Genomic DNA, 21,590 nt, shown 5'->3' with positions numbered 1-21,590 from the left:
CTTACGAGTATTTGGTTGCCGTGCTTGGATTCGAGTACCAGAACCTCAACGGCGTACCATTGGAGCTCATCGACAAGAAGGCATATATGTTGGTTTTGATTCACCAAGCATTATTCGTATTGTTGATCCATCAACTGACACATTATTACGTGCACGTCTGTAAAATTGCCGTTTTGAAGAAATTGTATTCCCATCTCTTCAAGGAGGAGTATCCAATCAACAAAGAAATAAAGTACTCATATTTGAAGCACCAGAAACATTTACAATGAATCCCGATCCTAGGACATCTTTGGCAGAAACTGAAGTTGCTAAGATTTTGCATTTAAAACGGATCGCGGATGAAACACCTGATGGCTTCAATGATGCACCTAGAATTACAAGAGTTCCTATTAATGAGGCTCAGAATGCACCTGCTCAGATTGTAGTGCCATTGACTACAATACCTCAAGTTATAACAACAACAACTAAAAGAACTCGTGGACCAGATAAGTAACCACGCAAGAAGAAAGCTATAAAATTAACTAATCCTGATATTATTTCTCAAGAAATTGCCACTCATCTTGCAGGGCTACCAATTCATGATGATATATCCATGCATAATGTACCTTCAATTCCTATGAAAAACAATCTTGGAACTGGAAGGAATAAGAATAAGTTGAGTAAAGAATTATCTATTTTGTATTGTGCTACAGATGATATTTGGGACAGACCATCTATTACGGTAGATGAATCATTTGCATATATGATTATAGAAGCCCTTTCTTGTGAAGAAGACGATCCTGAACCTCAAACCATCAAAGAGGCGATGCGTCGCTCTGATTGGTTAAAATAGAAAATTGCTATTGAGGAAGAGTATGCCTCTTTACGTAAGAGGAAAGTCTTTGGTCCAATTATAGATACTCTTACATCTTGCCCTGTGGGATATAAAATGGTATTAATACGCAAACGAGATGCTCAAGGCCAAATAATCCGCTATAAAGCTCATCTTATTACCCAAGGATTTTTTCAACAATTTGGCATTGATTATGAATCCACATATTCTCCAGTCATGGATTCAATTACATTTCGATATATTATTGGAATAACAGTTCATGCCACCCTTGAGATGCATCTGATGGATATAATTACTGCATATCTATATGGTTCTCTTGATGCAAATATTTATATGAAAGTTTCACCTGACTTAGAAACAGGAACTCCAAATCAACCCGCTCTAGGAAAATATCGTGGTATTAAATTATGTAAGGCCTTTTATGGTTTAAAATAATCTGGACGAATGTGGTATCAACGTCTTCGAGATTATTTAATTAAAAATAATTTTATAAATGATCCACTAATACCTTGTTTGTTTATCAAACAAGATAAAACTGGTTTTGTGATCATCGCTGTATACGTTGATGATCTTAACCTAGTGAACACTACATCTGCATGTGTTACAGCTACAAACCTACTTATACGTGAATTTGAGATGAAAATGCTAGGAAAAACAACTTTCTACATTGATCTTCAGATTATGCATCTTACAGATGGTAGCATTTTTCTCTACCAACTAACGTATATTAGACGAATTTTACAAAGATTTAATATGAATGATACTTATCCATTGTCCACACCAATGGTTGGACATGGTCGTGATGGTCATGATCCATACCGTCCATGCGAGGAGGAGGAGGAAATATTGAGAGACCAATATCCATACCTCGCAGCGTTTGGAGCACTTTTGTATTTATCTACATCTACAAGACCAAATATTGCATTTGCAGTTAGTGTTCTTGCAAGACATAGTGCACGTCCAACACTACGACATTGGAATGGCATCAAACATTTATTACGTTATTTAAAAGGTACTGAAGACTTGGGATTATATTACACAAAATCTGTAGATCCAAAATTGGTTGGATATTGTGATGCAGGATATAAATCTAATATTGCAACAGCTAAATCTCAAACAAGATATGTATTTTTAAGACATGGGGCTGCAATATCATGGAAATCAGTGAAACAAACAATAATTGCAACTTCATCTAACCATGCAGAAATTATTGCCTTACATGAAGCATCCCAAGAATATATTGGGTTGCGATCAATTGATAAATTCATTCAAACAACCTGCGGATTTTCATATGATGATTCTCCAACTATCTTGCATGAAGATAATAGTGCTTGTATTACACAGATGCAAGTTGGTTTCATTATAGGCAACAGGGCAAAGCATATTGATCCAAAGTATTTTAGTTATACTCATGACTTGATTACTAATAAAGCACTTATAATTAAAAAAATTGAATCTACAAATAACCTTGCTGATCTCTTCACCAAAGCTCTCCCATTAAGCAATCATTGTCGACTTACTTATGGCATTGGTATGTGGCGACTTGCTTTTCTTGAATAAGAAAGTTAATAAGCTCTTTAAATAATTAAAAAAAATGATGTTGTACTCTTTTTCCTTCATCTATGGTTTTGTCCTTAAATAAAATAAGGTTTTCCTAAATAAGGTTTTAATGAGGCAACAATTCTTGATCTTACAAGATCACATAAAAGTATAGATTATAAATCTATATAAATTTTATATTATGTAAATATTATGATGAGCGAGGAGGAATGTTGAGATCATTAAATGTAGCCGACGCTCTCCATAATATTTACTGTAGACTATAGTAATTATTGTAGCTACAGTATTTAGAGTCTAGTAGAGAAGTACTGTTCATCCTCTTATCTTCTATCTTCTTGTGTACGAGACGCAACCAGATCAATAGATTTTTGTGTGTGTGGAGCTCTCTCTCCTTAGAAATCCTTGTATGTGTATGACTTACTATTACTCTTGTGTCTTTCTAAACATCCTCAACACTTTCGAAGCATGGTGGACTGGTTCCGATAAAACACATGGTGACTTTGCAATCTCTGATTCATTCCTCGATGATTCCTCGTTGATTCTTCGTTTTTTTCCTGTTCGTTTCTCGTTTGTTCCTCATTGTCTGATTCACTGAAAAGTCATCTGATTGGCAACAACGACAACTTGCGGCCGTTATCATGGGTTTGATGATATGTGGCATGTGCTCACACAAATAACCTTTGATTTTCAGATGTTTATTTAGTCTATATATATATATATATATATATATATATACATACATACATACATACATACATACATACATAAAGAGAGAGAGAGAGATTTTTTTAAAATCAATCCAAATATTTACTAAATTTATCCACTCAACTTAACTATCATAAAAAAATTTCTATTGCTGAATTTGTATTGGTTGAAACCAAGTGAAAAATGGTTGGATTCTATTGAGAATATTTTAAAGAGAGACACAAGAGTAGTTAGAAGTAATGTGCATACACATACAAAATGCGCACAGACACACACAAGAGAGTATTTAAAAGAAGAGAGAGCTTCTTAACAAATCTATATATCGATGTGATTTTCTTACTTGTATACAAAGAGAAGAAAGAGAAGATAAGCAATTTTTCTTCACTACATTCTAAACATTGTAGCTACAGTATTCACTATAACTACAATATTTACTATAACTACAGTAAATGTTATGGAGAGCGTCACCTACATTTAATGCTCTCAATATTCTTCTTCACTTGTCATAATATTTACATAATATAAAATTTACATAGAATTATAACTTATACTTTTTTGTAATCCTGTGCGATCAACAACTATTGCCTCATTAAATGCTTATCTAAGAAAACTTTATTGTATTTAAGAGCAAAAACCATAGATGAAGAAAAAAGAATACAATATTATTTTTCTTAATTATTTAAAGAGTTCATTAACTTTCTTGCTTAAGAAAAATAAGTTACTTCATGCCAATGCTATAAGTAAGTTGGAGATGGTTGCACAAAAGAAGCTTTGATAAGGAGATCAGCAAGATTATTTGTAGATTCAATTTTTAAAATCTTAAGTACTTGATTAATAACAAAGTCATGGATATAACTAAAATATTTTGGATCAATATACTTTGTCTTGTCACTTTTAATGAAACCAACTTGTATTTGTGCAATACAAGTACTATTGTGTTCATACAAAATAATTGGAGAATCACCATATGAAAGTCCACATGTTATCTTAATGATTTTATTAATTGATTGCAACCAAATATATTTTCGAGATACTTCATGTAAGGCAATAATTTTTGCATGATTTCATGAAGTTGAAGTTATAGTTTATTTCACTGATTTCTATGATATTATAGCTCCACGTCTTAAGAATATATAGTCTCTTTGAAATTTAGATGTAGCAATATCAAATTTATATCTTGTATCACAATATTCAATTAATTTTACATCTATAGATCATGTATAATATATTTCTAAATCTTTAGTATCTTTTAAATAATATAATAAATATTTGATGTCATTCTAATGTCATAGTGTTGGACATGCATTGTGTCTTGCAAGAGCACTAACTCCAAATGTAATATTTGGTTTTGTAGATGTGATTAAATATAAAAGTGTTCCAACTGCTACGAGGTATGAATATTGATCTTTTAATATTTCTTCCTCTTCTTTGTAGAGACGATATGAATCATCACCATCACGACCACGTCTAACCATTGGTATTGACAATGAATAAGTATCAATCATATTGAATCTCCACAAGATTTGTCTAATATACATTAGTTAGTAGAAAAAAATGCTACCATGTATAAGATGTTTAATTTGAAGACCAATGCAAAAAATTATTTCTCTAGCATTTTCATCTCAAACTTATAGATAAATAGATTAGTAGCTGTAATGCATGCAAATTTAGTATCTATTAGATTAAAATCAACAATATATATATCAATGATCACAAAATTAGTTTTATCTTGTTTGATAAAGAAACAAGTCATTACTAGATTATTTATAAACTTATTTATAATTTAATAATCTTGAAGACATTGATTCCACATGCATCTAGATTATTTTAGACCATACAAGATCTTGTGTAATTTAATACCACAATATTGTCCTAAAGCATGTGCATTTGGAATTTTTGATTTTAAACTTGGTGGAACTTTTATATAAATATCTATATCAAGAGAACTATACAAATATATAGTTATTACATCCATGAAATGCATCTCAAGAATAGTATAGATTGTTATTCGAATAATATATCAAAATGTAATTGAATTTATGACTGAAAAATATGTAGATTCATAATCAATGCTAAATTGTAGAAACATATTTCTTATGTTATTTAGATTTTTGATTATGAAACATATACAACATATTTCTTTAAGTAAGATTATAATACTAGAAAGTTATTACAAGACTAAAAATATCTTTAATTTTGCTTCTCAACATGTTAGCTATTAAAAAGTCTATAAATAAGTTTTTTAAAAGACATTAAGTCTTTAAATTAACATTATAAGTTATAAGATATTTTTTTTATATTTTATAAGAATAATAACATTTAATAGAAAAATTGTTATAGTAACATGCTACAATTATAGATCTAATTTTTTTCTTAAAAAACTTAATATTTTATGATGAAGATATAATCAATTATTTTTATATTTTTATATATTGCAATTTATTTGAATGATTTATATATTTATTATATTAACAATACTTTTAGCTAGAAATTTTGAGAAGAATAAATAAAATACCAAGTTACTTTTTATGTATATTAAAGAGTTTTTCTTCCAAATTTTGATGTATATTCTATACAAATGTGGTTGAAATAATTTTAAATTTTTAATAATATTTAATTCTTAGAAGAAAAGAATAAATTAATTGATTATAATTAAAAAAATTATAATAATCTTAAAGTAATATACTTGTATTTCTAACTATTGTAGCATCTATTAATCTTATCAAACATCAAGTTTCTCATTTAAGCTTATAGTATCAAATATATTATCTTGTACCATATAATTTAAAGTCCTTATCTTAATTTTGACATTGTAAAGTTTAAAAAAAGCTTAGTGTAATATTAGGCAATTTTACAAATAATAGTTTTTGATATAATTCTATTGGTTTCTAATTCTTTATCTTTTGAATATAAAATCTACAAAGAAATGAAGGTGTATGTAAAATATGATTAATTTTTAAACTTAGTTTTTATAATTTATATCAAATATTGTATTGATAAAAATTTAAATTAGTAAAAATATATAATATAACCTTAATAATTTTAATTCATATAATGCTAAGATTTTTCTTTTATATTTTTGGCTTATTTTTTATTATAACTTAAAAGATATTATATACACTTTCAAATTTTTTGAATACTTCAATATATCTAAACTTAGTTGCTAAAAAATAATTCAAAGAAAAATAATTGTATTTCCTTCCAACTAGTAAAGTTAGTGTCTTAATTAAAATATTTTCATGTATTATAACTATTATAGACATCTAACAAGAAGATTTTAGAAATATTTTTAGAATATTCTATCAAATTTTAAAATATTTTAGAATTATTTTAGAATATTTTAATTAAAGGTTTTAGAAGATTCTTAAGATATTCTACTAGATTCTAGAAAGTTTTAGGAGGATCAAGAAGGTTGTTTAAGAAGATTCTTAAGGTTGATTCATCTACAAGCAACACGAGAAGTTCTCAAGAAGCTTCTTAATACCTAGTATATATTAGAATTGAAGTTGACGGGATTCTCAATCTTAACAATACATTTCTTGGAGTTCTAGCTTATCTCTTTTGTTGTTGATCTTGTATTTATTTGATTTAATCAAGTTCTTGTTGGTTTTCTTGTTGAATTCATTTGTTCAACTTCTTGTTTGGTCTCTTATATAGTATATCTATGAGAATAACTTTCATGCGCTTCATTGTATTATGACAAAGAAATCACAAAATTAATCAATTATTTTAGATATAAAAGTAATAGTTTTATTATGATATTTATTATAACTTACTTTGAGAAGATAAATTAAACATGTAAAAAAAATATATTTTTTAAAATTAAATTTTATTCTTTATAGTTTTAGCTTTTTTATAAAAAAACAAATAATTCAATTAAGCATGGCATGGAACTAAATTATCCTATATTCTTATTTCTAAAAATAATACAATCATATCTCCAAATCATCTAACAACAATATAAATCTTGTAACTTTTATATAACCTTAATTATATTGTAAGAACAGTTATTTTTTATACTATTTTAATTTATATTGAAACTTCTAAGTTCATTTTTTCTATCTACTCATTACAATTAATCCACTTTTGTAGTATCTGAATATAACTATTTTAAATTTTAATATTTATTATTTACTCTAATTGAATATAAACTTAGTGAATTGAAGTTATTTGGCTGATTAATTGATGTAGTTTGAAAAAATAATTTATCTTTATTGAATTGGGTTGGTCATGCATTTGCATAATTAAGTAAATATTATCTCTAAAACTTAATTCAAAATTGCATATATGTCAAAATTAAATTATAAAAACTATTTTTTTCTTTTGCATGATTTTGTTCTATAACATGGCATATTTTTATTATTTTATCTAATGCAATAGATTATATATATATATATATATATATATATATATATATATATAAATAATTATAAAATAAAATTATTTAAATTACCATATCTATCTCTTATAAATTTTTATGTTGTATGATTCGTGCTATTGCTTTAAAATCATCATTTCTTTAAAGATATTAATTATATTTTATAAAGATATGATGAAATAAATATAAATATGTATTTTTTTTCATAGAAAAGTTGATATAAAGACATTAAAGATATGATATGGTTTTTATAAAGAGTGTATTTTATAATTATAAATTAAGTGTAAAAATAGAATATCTTCTAATAATTCACTTATCAAATAATTTTAATAAATATTTAATTTGGATATTATGTTACTTTCACTTTGAAGCAAAAAAATTACATTTTTTATAAAAGGACTTTTTAAGTATAAAAAAATCTTGTTCAGAACTAAATTTTAAGAAATTTGTATTAATTTGTTGTAAAAAATAATATGTGCAAGTATAGGATTATTAAAAATATAATAATAGATATGATTAAATAAAAGATATAAAAATCTTATTATTTTCTTGTCAAATATAAAAATTATTTAAAATTAAATATTTATATAGAATTTAGAATATAATAGAAAAATTAAGTATTATAATTTTTATTTAAAAATTATAGTTAAAAACTATGATTTTTTTATTATTATTTTATTAAAAAATAAAAAAATTTATATTTTTATATATTTTTTAACCAAGATAAATATTTAATTTTATAGAATTTTAAATTTTTTATATTAAATATCATATAATATAGAAAAATATAGTAAAATATTTGAAACAACATCAAGATAGAATCCTACGTCCAATAATATTACCAAACATTGATAGTTTCTTCTAAGGTTGTGATATTAAATGCATTATATCTCACCATCTATTAATAAAAGAATATGTTGTTTTTAAGGATCTTCATTTCTATTACATCATTTTGAAAGCTATGACAACAAAAATATCTTGTCTCATAATTCAACAAAAGATAGTTCTTAAGTTAAATTTGTTGGTTGTTGATTCTTCTATCTTTGTTGCTACAAATATAAAGAAACTAAAATCAATAATAAATGATGGAATATAATCTTCACTAAATCTTATTTCTTTAATAACAAAGATATTTTTTGGCTCTTCATCTTTGTTTTGATAGATGTAGTCAATCAAAAGCTTTGATCTTCTTTATTGAAGGAAGTGTTATGTGTCGTCTTTTTGAGATATTCATTGTCTTATATGGTTCAAAAAGATATACATGAAATACACGATGAATCTTCATAGACTTTGATAGATATAATCAATGAATAATTGAATTGATTTGTTTACAAATAGAAAATGGTCTAAGTCTATGGTATTCCAACTTGTGATAAGGACAAATAGTCTTGATATTATAATAAAGAAACTATACATTATTATCCATATGGAATTGAGGTTTTTTCTTGCAATAAATGTATGCATTGATTATTTGATGTTCTTGAGTTTTTTTTAATTGTATCTTCATTATTGCATTTAGTTCTAATAAATAATTTGCCAAACCTTTGGCTATAAGATCATTAACTTTTAAAAAGTCAAAAGAATCAAGTTGTATAATATTTATAATTAACAAAGAAAGATGTTAATTGAATAGAAAAATGTGTCATGTTATTGTAAAAAACTTTGCCAATAGAAATAGAATTGTTGAACCATCTTGATGGTAATTAATTATAGATCTCAAATATTGCTCAAAAATTTTATTATTCCATTTTTTTTGTCTATTGATTTATGAATAAAAAATCAAAGATAATTTTATGTCTACTTTTAATATCTTAAAAATAATTCTCCAAAAGCTCAATATAAATTAGATCCCTCTATATAATATAATATTCTCTAGCAATCCATGATAGCAATAAATATTGACAAGAAAAAAATTAATTGTTTGCTCATATGTGATTGATTTTGTACATGGTAAAAAATGTGCCATTTTAATAAAACAATCTATTATTATCATAGTCTTGATATTAAAATAGTCTTGATATTAAAAGATTTATCATAAAATTTATAGAAATAAAATATCATAGTTATTTTTGTATATGTATTGGTTGGAAAAGTCTATAATATAGGTATTAAGGAGTTTTTGATCTTCAACAAAGATCACATGATTGTACATAGACTTTAATTGCCTTCTATATTTAAGTCTATTAAAAAAAATTAAGATTAATTTCAACATTTAGTTGTATCTAAAATATCTTGTACTGATATCATGACAAGCTTAAAGAATTCATAATTATACTTTACCTTTGGAATATATAAACATCATTTGCAATAGAATAGATTATTTTTAAATTTAAACTTAGAAGCATCATGAAATTAATAAGAATTGTTCTTAATATCACAAAAAATAAAATAATAAAAAAAATAAAAATTGAAGACATACTTAATTTAACTTAGTCAAGGAAGGTTAAATCAATAATCAATGTTGATTTTATTATTTAAAGATAAAATTACTCTGATTTAAAAAAAAAACAATTTATTCTTATTTTTTTATTTTTTTGGGTATAAAATAATAATTTCTAAAGAGGAAAATTGACAAATCTTATTATTTTTCTTGTCAATGAGTGATATTAAATACAAATTTTAAGAAGAACTTGCTCCAACATAATTGTTGATAATTCCAAGTATATATATATATTGATATAAAGTAATAGAGATTCTTGTGATGTATATAAATAATTACTACACTAGAAGTGCCTTCTTAATAATGATACCATTTTTGAAATGAGTCCACAAATAAAAGTTCTTTGTCATGGATATTGTAGTTAATCTTAGCTCCTAAATATTTTTTTGAATAAATAGCTACTAGATGAAGTTTGTTGTTTGCTCCCATTTGTAACAATATTATACCTAAAGCAAAGTTTGATGCGTTTTTTTCTATAAAAAATACTTTCAAAAATTTAACACAATATAAGATTGATATAGAAATTAAAGTTGAATTTGAAATATTTTTATAGATTCTTTATTCTATTCAAGTTTGTCTTCACATGTCAAGCATGTAAGTACAATTCTAATTTGAAAAAAAATCTTAATTAAGTTTCAATAATAATTGACAAATCTTAAAAAAGATTAGATTTCTTACTATTCTTAGAATCTTCCAATCTATGATAGTTTCAATCTTCTTAGGATTCATCATAAGACTGTCATTTGAAATGATATATCTTTAAAAGCCAACTTTAGTACTATGAAATATATACTTTTTCATCTTAACATATAGTCTTATATCTCTAAGTTTTTGAAATACATAACAAATATAAAGTTCATATTTTTTCATTTTATGTTTTAACATGACTAAATGATGAAAGATGAAAATATAAATTATATTATAGAAAAGCTAATTAAAAAACATATTAGTAAAACATGAATAAAAGATAAGGAGCTAGTAAAACTTTTTAGTATTAATGTTACTTTTTTATATTAAAAAAATATATATTTATCTTATATAACCATAATTAAAGTAGAATAAAATAGATAAGAAATCAAAATAATTTAGAAATTATGAAGAAAGATTTAAGACTATTTTGTAGCAAAAATTACCTCAAGAAACCAAGAATTGATATCCAAACAAGATTGGTTGTGAACTAAGGTTAAAATTAGACCTTAAGGCACAAAACCATGTATCTATATCGATTCTAGATTTATTTTTACATATTGAAGAATAAAATAAAAATAAAAAAATTAAGAATAAATTAAGCATTAATTTTAAGTAATTTGGATAGATATTCAATTTTTGAGATGAAAAGGGCTTTTTGCAAAGAATTAAATAGTACTTGAAATTATTTGAAGGGAGGTATATGGAAACTATAGATATGCTCTAATTTGATGCAGAATAGTTTTAGCTGGTCCATTGCTTGACATGGACCAATGGTCAATGCAAGCTATCTTAGTGGGACAAGAGCATAATATAGGTTTGTAAATGTGCCACCAAAGTGGTGAAGGCATGAAGCATGTGGTCTTCTTCAAGAGCGTAGAACTTGTCTAAACTACATACTTGAGACATTAGTGTATTGAGCTCTTTATTTAACTTGTCTTGAAATATGGACTAAGGAGTCTAACATGTATGCAACCATGTAGGTGGCAAATCTTTTGATGTGCAAATAAATTGATAGATAGAATCTTCCTAAAAAAATACAATATCAAGTGGCCTTGATCATTTGTGAAAGATTTGAATGTGTACAAACTTATTGGGACCTAAAAGATAGTGAAATATACTTGAGTAAGGCAAAGCAAGAAGAAACTTTGGTGGAGGCTTGTATCAACATTAATCTGTAAATTGTTTGTTAGACTTGGTTAGAGGAGCAAAAGACTAATCAAACCATCTAGTAATTGGTTTTGTCTAAAGTTTCCTTCAAAATAGCTAAAACTCGTGTGAGTATTTTATTAAGTAAAATAAATAATAAATGATATCAGGAATGTAACATCCTTGATCTATTTTCAAACTTTAAATAGGTCAGCTGCCAAATTTGCTTGGTTGAATCCCAACATAAAATGAGGGGTCCAAATAGGCCATTTTGGTAAGCAAAACTGGTAATATAAGATGAATCAAAAGTCGAGTTAGGGTGCCTAATTGTATGCTAACTTAGATCTTACAAAGAACATTGATTAATTAAGACAACATGACAATGGTCATGGAGGTTGAAATCTGCTAAGGAGTGTGTTGATCCGGCAAGTGAGTTGTGGTATAGGGTCATGGCTATGACATGTATTTTTGTGTTCTTGTTTTTAAATGTGGTTTACATATCTTAATCTATTAAATTATGATTTTGATTAATATAAGATAAATAGAACCATTGGTGTCTATACAAACAAAATGATAGATGCAAAAGTTGCAAGTTAATAGGGTCAAAATTTTAAAATTAAAATGAACAAAATCCATAATATCAATACACATTTCTCGTGCGCAATAAAAAAATTCTCTATGATTTTTATTCAAGTTAAAACCAAATTGCTCAACATTTGTTTTGTGGTATTCCACTACAGTACATGTGTCCATCAACTCAACTGTAAAATTTAGCTAGGTGACAAATATTCCATCCAATTTTTTAATCCTAATTAATTAATTTTTGTGAGGCGTTTACTATTTTTGAAAATTTTAATCCATGACATGACAATAGAACACAGTTGTCAAGTGTCGGTTTATATCTAAAATGCAACCATTGACTTGCTTCAATTGTTACACCTGTGTATCCGATTCACAGTCTAGGTATGATATCATTAAAATAGTTATTAATTATGGTAGAAGAATACGCAGTGTAAGAGAAGCTTTTTCTCCCAGTTTGGTTCCTCACCTTCAATTGCTTCCTTCGAGCCGTTAAAACAAATTATTCTGGCCTCGATGCCTGTTTTACTGATATCCTGGCGCTCCATTGATAACACGGAGGTAATTTTTAACATATTAGTATACCTGAAACCCTATAACTTAACTTCCCAGCTTCGCAGACATCCATGTTTTAGGTTACTCCACATCGAAGTATGTCTATGTGTGGATTTTTGACGTCCTTCGTCCTTCGGAGCATGGACTAGGGCATGAGGGCATTCAATGCTTGAGACATTCAAGATTATTTTGTAATACTCTGCACAATCCGGGTAGGGCAGATTTGATCTGATTGTATCAAGTCTCTCTAAAAGTGTTGAACGAGAACATATGAAAGCCACTAAACGCAGTAAAGTGGGGGGTGCGAATGCCGAACATCGTCATCGGAGAAAATTCTGGAGCGCTGTTTTAATGTGCATGGCTCACTACAATCTGCAGAACCAAACAGCTTAATCACTCCAAGCGATCTGGCCCACCCTCTCCTTTTGCTTGACTAGTTTTCTATCTAAGGGTTTTTCTGCAGCATTTAATTTACAGGTTCCGTATTGTTCTTTGTGATGAGAATGGTGCAACAATAGAAAAAAGAGAGAAGAGGAACCCTAAAACCTGACTTCTCTTCACTCATGGTAATACTGTGGAAGCCACTCGCTTCTCTCCCATTTGGTCTTCATTCAGGAGCTCGCTCGCGGGGCCGCTAAAGTTTTACATTTTCTTGAACCTTTGCGGCCTGTTTGGCTTCAAAAATCTTGTGCCAACTTCAACCTCAGTATGGTGTTGGTTCTTGCCTTCTCATCTGAAGCCCCAATCAAAATAGCAAAAGGTTACCCTTGCTGAATCTGCGTTTGGCACTCTGCAGGCAGGTGGCCACAAGTCCATGGAACAAATTCCTCACTAGGCTTTCTGAAAGTTTAAACAACAGTCGTAGCCAACTTGTTGTCAGGGTGATCGTGAGCTCGTATTCTTGGGAAAATATTCTGACCGGGGGCAAGAATAAATTCTGGATCGTATTTGTGTTTCCTTCGAGAAAATGTCTCCCATCGGTTGCCGAAATGAAACTTCCAACTTTCCGTGTCTTCGTACTCAGGAAGGTACATCTTGCACCCTAAACTTGCATTGTGACAAACTTCCATAATCTTGTCGTTCTCAGCGATCAAACTGCTAAGAGGAGGCCCTGATGACGGGAGAGAAATGCGAAGAAAGCCAACAAGGTAAAAGACGCTTTCATCTGGTATCACCGCCGACGATTGTGAGTCCCACCTGTCAAGGTGAACGAATCACGAACTGTAAATCAAAATTGTGAAGGCACTCTATATTGCATACTTGTCCTTGAAATATCGTGAATGTTAATGAAGGATCAAGAGAACGAGAAGATTACTTGTCTCTCTTGAGCGGATATATGAGGATTGGCCCATTGAAGTCGCTCTTAATCAAATGCTTGAAAATCAGGGCGTCGAATGACGCGATGGACGAGCGTGGCACGAACAAATTGAGCCATGGATGGGGTATATCCCAGAGTCCATGTGAATCTAAATTGACCTCGACATCATGGAGCCTGTTGAGGAACTTCTCGTAAGATACATCGATGGTGAAAACGAGGGCAGGGATGAAGCTCAACGGAGCCAACATTCTCTCCACTGTCTGTCCAGATAATATTCATTAGTCATGATGATGAAAATAATGTCTACTCATTCTAAGCAACAATCATTGCTTAGGACCTTTTTTGCTTGAAACTAAAACTATCATTACGAGGATTCTGCGGCCATGAGACAGAGAAGGAAAAGTTACCTCGTTCACTGTGTCCGTGTCATTTGAGCTGAAATTCTTGACAAGCTCAATGTAGTACAGAACAGATCCACCTTCTTCAGGAATCACGCTGGGGTCAATTTTCTTTGAATCAAAAGGTACCGAATTCCATCCATTTATAGAATCCTCAGTTTTCAACACCACAAAGCCTTCGATGTAGTCAAAAGCTGATTCTGGAGGCTGAGAGACTAGCATTTCTTGATCTCTAGTGAAAGCCGCAAAGTCGGTGTACATCACTCGTATCCACCTAACCTGCAGAAGTCGGTCGGTACGAAATATCTTTCATCTATCCTCGAAACATTATACTGTGGCATCTAAACGAAAGAAAATTCGTTCATAACGATACCGGACAACAACCATTCATAGCATTGAGCTTCTACGACAAGGTTACTGAGTAATCCTCAAATACGTTCATCTCTCGTGCAATTCCAACATACCTTCTCGTGAGCAGGCTCAAGAATGATACGCGCGCTTGTTATTATTCCAAATTGACCCAATCCGCCAAGAACACCGTGAAACAAGTCTGCGTTCTGCGTAGGTGAGCACTTCACCGACTGACCCGTCCCTGTCGTCCGAAGGGCTTTCCAATCAGTTCATCATCCTCAGCTCAAGCAAGACCTCAATGTTTCATCCAATAGAAAATGCAGGATTCAAGTTGACAAAGCGACACAAACAACGAATTTGTTTCGAGGGTATCTAAGTGAAAATGATGGAACTACTACGAGGCATGACATAACCCTCACAGAAGGATTAATAAAGCAGCATTCTTGCCTGTGACAACATCGAGCTGCAAGACGTTGCTAATTTCAGGTCCGAATAGAAACGTTTGACCACCAACTCCAGCGTTTGACAGAGTGCCACCGATGCTCAGGTACAGATAGTCGGTCCACGATCGGGGCGCCAATCCTTCCCTTAGCGTAGCTTTCAAGACATCAATCCACAATTCTCCACCAGCAGCATCCACAAATGGTTGCAGATAACCTGGCTCTCCATGCGGGACAACCCTGATGCCCTTCAATGAGGACATCTCCATGACTACTCCATTTAGCGCCTGACCAGAAAAGTACACATCGATGAGAGTGAGTGAACAGCAGGTGAAAACTCAATCGCATCAACTGCCTAACACTCTTCAATCCTAAGGAAAAGTACAGAGAACATCACTCTGTTCAAGACAACGTGTTCTTTCTCAGTAACTACCGAATCGGTTCGATAGTTTCCTGACAAAGATCCGAAGCAACTGTTCCAAACTGAGCTTGTGAGAGGGATCGAAACAGAGGTTCAGAAACCATCTTGGACCCATCGGGAAAGTCTAGAAGATACTTTCGAGGGACGCATAACAGGTGAGTGATAATTCCGTCAAACTGACAACATATCTAGGTTTCTAAAGGGGCGGTCTGTACGAGAGATCTCGAAGTTGACAAGCAACTACGAAATTCCCTCGTGCCGGACATTCTGGCCACCTTCCGTTTCAATGTAATGCCTGCAGCAATGCAGCTCGCATAACAGTTGTACGAGAGATCTGTGAAAGTATGATTGTGAGGTCGCATTCACCGGTCGTAACAGAGACGAGGCTCTCAATTCGATCAGGAATTAGTTTTCTAAAGCACGTACTTTACGTTCTCCGCACGCTATGATATGATCCCTAACTGGAGTAGTTCGTTGCAACCTGGTTTGTCGTCTCAACAGGCCACGATATGTTCATGACCTGACGAACTCCTCTGCAGGGGTCAGGACTCAGGAGGAGCAAGCACAGTCAGCAGATTTACTCTCAACAAAGAATATACACAGTACAAAATTGAGACACACTCCTCATTCCATAGACACACTGAACGCAAAGCTGAGTCCGCTCAATCTTCCGTAAAACCGTACTAGTGGTAAACCATACTCGGGCAGACCATGGAAGCCAGACTTGCTCTATTCTGATTGTCTTTCCCACACAATTTCTGAGTGGGTAGAGGGGGCTACTGTATACTGAACCTGGAAGAACGTACGTGTTAATGTGGGAATCTGGCCGCCCTACGCTAGGCACGATCATACAGATATGCCAAAAGCGCTGCTAAGCCATATTGACAACCAAAGACATCCGACAGCACTGTTGAAATTAGTGGCGCTAACGAGGGAAATTTTGACTGGACTAGAAGATGCTAAAAACAATTGCGCATGTGCTGGTTTTAATAAGCCTAAGTGAGCTCCAATGACGATGTTGAGGTGAATACTGAGATTATCTTGGCCATAGCTACAAAGTAATCAATATTAGGATTGCAACAATCAGGTTTGAGCGTTTTCGGAGGCAAAGACTGGAAAAGGAGCGTGTACCTGAGCTTGTCCGTGTACGGAGTGACCACGGCCTTTCGCAGCAAGTGTGAGGTCAAAACCCCTTGAGCTTCGCACAGCGCGGACGGCAACTTGAACGTCCCGAACCGATTTTGGGTATATAACAGCTCCAGGAAGCGAGAAGCGGACAAGCCCAAAGTCGGTTGCAGCTGACGACAAATTCGAGAATGTGAGAGAACCGTCCAGATGCAGGGATGACAGCAGGTCGCGATGTTCGTGGGAAAGACAAGAGCCATCTTCATAATTTGTTAAGATATAAGCATTTTCGTCGCTATACTGACCCTTGCGAGTCCTGGGGAGTAGTAAGCACACCAACAACGTCCAGCTCGCTATGCTCCATGCTATGCAGGTCCAGCTTCCAAGAATACTAGCACCAATCATATTGCTTTGAGACGCCTCGCAACGAGAATCTCTCTGGACTATCTTTCTCCTCCGTATTTGTGCCAGATGCACTTCTTTCCCAGCCAATTCTATCAGCGAAGTTGTGTTATAGGGTTCCAAAGTGGTCAGCAAGAGCCTGTTGTCTGGAACATGAATCAGCTCAGGGATAGATTTCTTCGGAAGTAGAACCATGGTGACCATCCACTACTGATCTTTTTTCCGAAGAGGTACTTCACTTCTCGCCAGCTGATGTAAAATGAAGCATAAAAAGTGCCACTACGATCTCACTCGAGTGCACACACATCCCACCCTCCTTTAAAAAGTCATTCATATGTGATTGCGAAAGTCAGGGTGGTTGAGTGAACTTCAGACACTACAAATTCCAGAATACCTCGTGCTACTCAGTCGATCCAGCAAAATGTGCTTCTGGCAACTCTCCCTACCGACATCGTACACCACCAAATGAATTCTAACAAAGTCTCATCGCTCGATGATTTCAAGTTTCCTATGATGGTGAGGAACTTTGACGTCGTGCATCATACCCCGTGCAACATCTGCCAACGTCCGTTTGTATCCACGGAACTTTGTTAAGCCGTCGCGCACGTTCCTCGCTCCTCACGTTGATGATTCACTCCGTAGAAGTCAGGCGATACATAGTAGCTCATTCGTGAAAGAGTATTGTCGAAGCTTCGAGCTCTGTTCACCACTCAGACTTCGACCTTAACATCTGCGGCAGAGAATAGTTGTGCAGCTTCAATAACATAAACTCTGCAATAATTTGATCCAACTAAGAAACTCTGACTGGTGAGTGCGAAGACTACTACTACCACAATCTCCATGGGGGATTATCTACCAAACCGATTTTGTCATGGCATTCAGAGTAACACGGCGTTTACATGCCATCGGCACTGCTGCGAGTAACCATTGTCCGACCTGGATCGAGCAGACAAGAACAATATATGTAGGGGTCTCAACATGTAAGGAAAATGAATGACAACTGCAAACTCCGTCATAGCATCTTAGTTCTCGAATCATTATATTATTCTGCGATGAAGATATACAGTGAATTAGCGTAATGAAAGAAGCGTTCCTTTCTTACATGTCCATCTGAAATAAATCCTCTCCTTTCGCCAGGATTTCTTCTCAGGGGACTCCGCAGCGTCTAACCTCTGTTACTGGCCGACCGCCGAGGCATCCTTGAGTCACACCGCCTTGCGTCGTGACCAGGCCAGTCCGTATTTAACCACGCATGCTCATGTACATCGCTAACATTATTGTCATATCATTCAACGTCGCGAATCCTGCTCCGGCTGGCAAGCCTTCTGTTCGTGGTTAAAATTTTCCGGCCAAGATCCTTCTTGGATCTCGCACCTTCATAGAAAATGGAGCATCCATGATAGCGTGCCTGCTCTGCAGGCTGTGCATGCACAAAATCCCAGTGCAATCTGGTCGTCTTTATGGGAGTAGTACATATTAATCGTTAGACGAAAGACGGAAAAAACTAGAGAGAGTACGAGTCGCAATTAGATTCCAACGAGACAGGCTCGTAGTGAATGTGAAGTCATCTGCCGCAAGTGGACCCGGCAGTCGCCCCTACACCAAAAACAGATGCAGAGTAACCAAAATAAAAATTTAATTTAATTTAAACCAAGTGATAAATCGATGCTTCTTTTGTCCGCTGGACCAAAGTGGTGGTTCCTCGCTCAGTGCCCCAGTCCCTTAGTCAAGCTTCAATCTCTCCTGAGCCCTTGCACAGCAGGATTCGCATGTGAAATCCTCTGCGCTGCCGCAGCATCAGGCTTTTCCAGATCTTTTCCCACCATTGCCCAGTGACGATGGATGTCTCACCGCTATATTGCAGCACCTGCGGCCACGCTCTCGTACCCCTCAACACTTTGTGGACGTATCAATATTTAAACCTGTATTATATGAATGTGGAATACGTATTCGAAAAGCATGCATAAGATGGTATTGGAAGTGGTCATGGGTAGGGACTTGAATGCATCGGGAGCATGCGGTTGGAACAGTTCATCTAGCCACCATTACTTGTTGGCAGCACACGGTGATACGATGATATACGCCCATGCCCGTGCAGCAGGAGAAGATGCACCCATGCCCGTATGCTTCCTATCTCCGTGTGCTTAGATTCCGTTTTTCCGACCCACCACGTGTTCAACTCGAGCCATACTTTTATTCCGCCGTGTGAATAGGGGCTTCCTCATTTAATATGTATCTCTTCAGAAAATATGATTCTGGCTGGCTGTAGAGATCTGGAGAGTGCTTTGAAGTTTGCTGATTCTTATATGCCGAACTAAATCACATCAATGTTTTTAGGGTTTCTATCACTGAATGTGTCAGGTTACTTCCTTGAATGCAAGAGGACTTGCCTCTTCTGTTTATATATATATGTGTGTATATGTATATGTATATGTACTAATACATATACATATGTAGGGGAATGTTAAATAGACCCAAGTTTTTACTAAATCAACCCACCCATCTTAACCATCATGAAAAAAAATGATTTCTGGATTCATTTCTCCATTATTAGATTTGTAACCAATAAAAACCAACCACATTCATTGTGATTATCATATTCTTTATTAAGGGTGGTATATTTAGTAAAAGCATGGGTCTATTTAACATTCCCCAATATATATATATATATATATATATATAAGGAAGAAGCAAGTGATAGAATTCAGTTCTTTTCTTCAAAAACAATTTAAAGAAAATAATAAATTACTGGTGAGTTGGGTCCTTTAAAACGTTGTGATTTTTGAGATTTTAGATTTTAAGTGAAGTTACAAAGAATTGTTGCACAATCAAACAACAAGGTTTCTTCAAGTGATCGTGGCAAAGTGCATGACCGTGATCTCATGGAGGATATTTCTTCTACCTCTCATCATTTTTTTGAAATGTGTGGGGAATGACCTTTAAATCTTTTTGCATGAATGACTTTTGAATCATTGCCTGTGTTGAAATGCTATCTACAAATGATTCTTAATTTATTTTATTTTATTTTTCCATACCAGATGATTATCTCTTCTAGAAGCAAATGACTGCATCATTTCAAGGTCAGATTTGAAGTCATCCAAAACAGAATCTAAATGATCCATGAGGTTGTTCTTTTTAGTATGGGCCACACAATTATAACCACAATCAACTATCTTTGTACCTTGTATTTTAAGAAATGAAAGTTTAAAAAGCAAAAATTAGTTAATATGTTTAAAAGTTACATGTTCCTTTTTCAATAACACTCAAAAAAATTATGTGATTTATTCTATATAGAATTGACAGTATTCATTGATATCTTTCCTGATTTTTGAAAACAGTGTTGTTAGCAATTGCATTATGGTGTAAAGCGCATGAATTTTAATTTTTGATGTTTGTTTCTAGAATCCATAATTCACTACCTTCCTTATGTCAAACGGACTTCATGTTAAAACCATCTCACATTGAATGATTCTGTAAATGTTCTATCTATTTACATGATTCGTCTGCTATAACCATAATTGATTTAAACATGCCACATTAAAATTTCCATAATTTACAAAATATGTCCAAACTTTTTCACAACTGGTATTGGAAGCAACAACCTCACAATGACAACCTACCATTCATTATTGATTTAGGGTCATTGCTGACCAGATTGTTTACATTTGAATGTATGATCTTTATGATTGTACTGTGGGTTTTATTTTTATTGTTGTGATTAGTTTTGACATTTTAATGTATCCTAGATAAGCACCTTAACAAAAATTTGGAAATTTTATAAATTAAAATGTTGCACTAATACTGCACAAAGAAGTTATGCTGCATATTCACATGGATCTTTAAACAATTAAGTGAGTGCCTATATATATCCTTTAAATTTTAAGATTCCATATGATATATTTTTCTACTATAAATTTCGGTTATATTCTTAATATACTACAAATGATTGTTTCCAAATTGTTTTAGATACATGCTTCAGAGAAGAAAAACTCACAAATTTCACAGATATGTATTAAGTTGCTGCAGTTTTTCAAATCAAATATTATAAAATACATAATTTTCTTTTCAAAATAAATCATGAAGAATCAAATTTCAATTTCAAACAACATTTTTTTTTAATGCCTATCTAAATATTGATTTAAGGAAATATACTTACATTTTATATTCATTTAAACCTGTGTGTATGTTCATGTATTTATGTATGGTTTATCACTTTTAAATGATTCTTCGATTAATACTGTACCATATTC

The 21,590-nt window shown here is 32.3% G+C and overlaps 1 protein-coding gene and 1 long non-coding RNA gene across 3 annotated transcripts; one reads left to right on the top strand and one right to left on the bottom strand.

Annotated features, from left to right (window-relative positions):
• The first annotated feature begins 12,749 nt into the window (after positions 1-12,749).
• Positions 12,750-13,783, top strand: LOC149986421 (uncharacterized). The gene is made up of 2 exons (XR_016500603.1): positions 12,750-12,891; positions 13,682-13,783. It is a non-coding gene; the product is annotated as an uncharacterized LOC149986421 (long non-coding RNA).
• Positions 13,070-18,888, bottom strand: LOC112276425 (cytokinin dehydrogenase 9). Of its 2 annotated transcripts, XM_090247050.1 has the most exons (7): positions 18,443-18,888; positions 16,945-18,070; positions 15,400-15,679; positions 15,066-15,193; positions 14,611-14,880; positions 14,201-14,463; positions 13,070-14,082 (listed from the first exon to the last, which is right to left on the bottom strand). In XM_090247050.1, exons 2-7 carry the CDS (start codon positions 17,542-17,544, stop codon positions 13,734-13,736), a joined length of 1,890 nt encoding a protein of 629 aa, XP_090103176.1. In that variant the 5' UTR covers positions 17,545-18,070; positions 18,443-18,888; the 3' UTR covers positions 13,070-13,733. The 2 variants fall into 2 exon arrangements, with proteins under 2 accessions (XP_090103176.1, XP_024363485.1); XM_024507717.3 differs by lacking the exon at positions 18,443-18,888 and having other exon boundaries at positions 16,945-18,318.
• Positions 18,889-21,590: the final 2,702 nt, after the last annotated feature.

The sequence above is a fragment of the Physcomitrium patens genome, chromosome 24 (genome assembly GCF_059467195.1).
Source record: "Physcomitrium patens ecotype Gransden chromosome 24, ASM5946719v1, whole genome shotgun sequence".
Classification (NCBI taxonomy): domain Eukaryota; kingdom Viridiplantae; phylum Streptophyta; class Bryopsida; order Funariales; family Funariaceae; genus Physcomitrium; species Physcomitrium patens.
The sequence above is the reverse complement of the archived record's forward strand: the minus strand, read 5'-3'. Positions and strand labels throughout refer to the sequence as shown.

Coding starts and splice junctions, on each gene's coding strand:
- LOC112276425 (XM_090247050.1), bottom strand. CDS start 17,544: ATGGTCACCATGGTTCTACTTCCGAAGAAATCTATCCCTGAGCTGATT. Junction 15,680..16,944: donor CCGTACACGGACAAGCTCAG/GTACACGCTCCT, acceptor TTTTCTGGTCAG/GCGCTAAATGGAGTAGTCAT. Junction 14,464..14,610: donor ACACGGACACAGTGAACGAG/GTAACTTTTCCT, acceptor TTATCTGGACAG/ACAGTGGAGAGAATGTTGGC.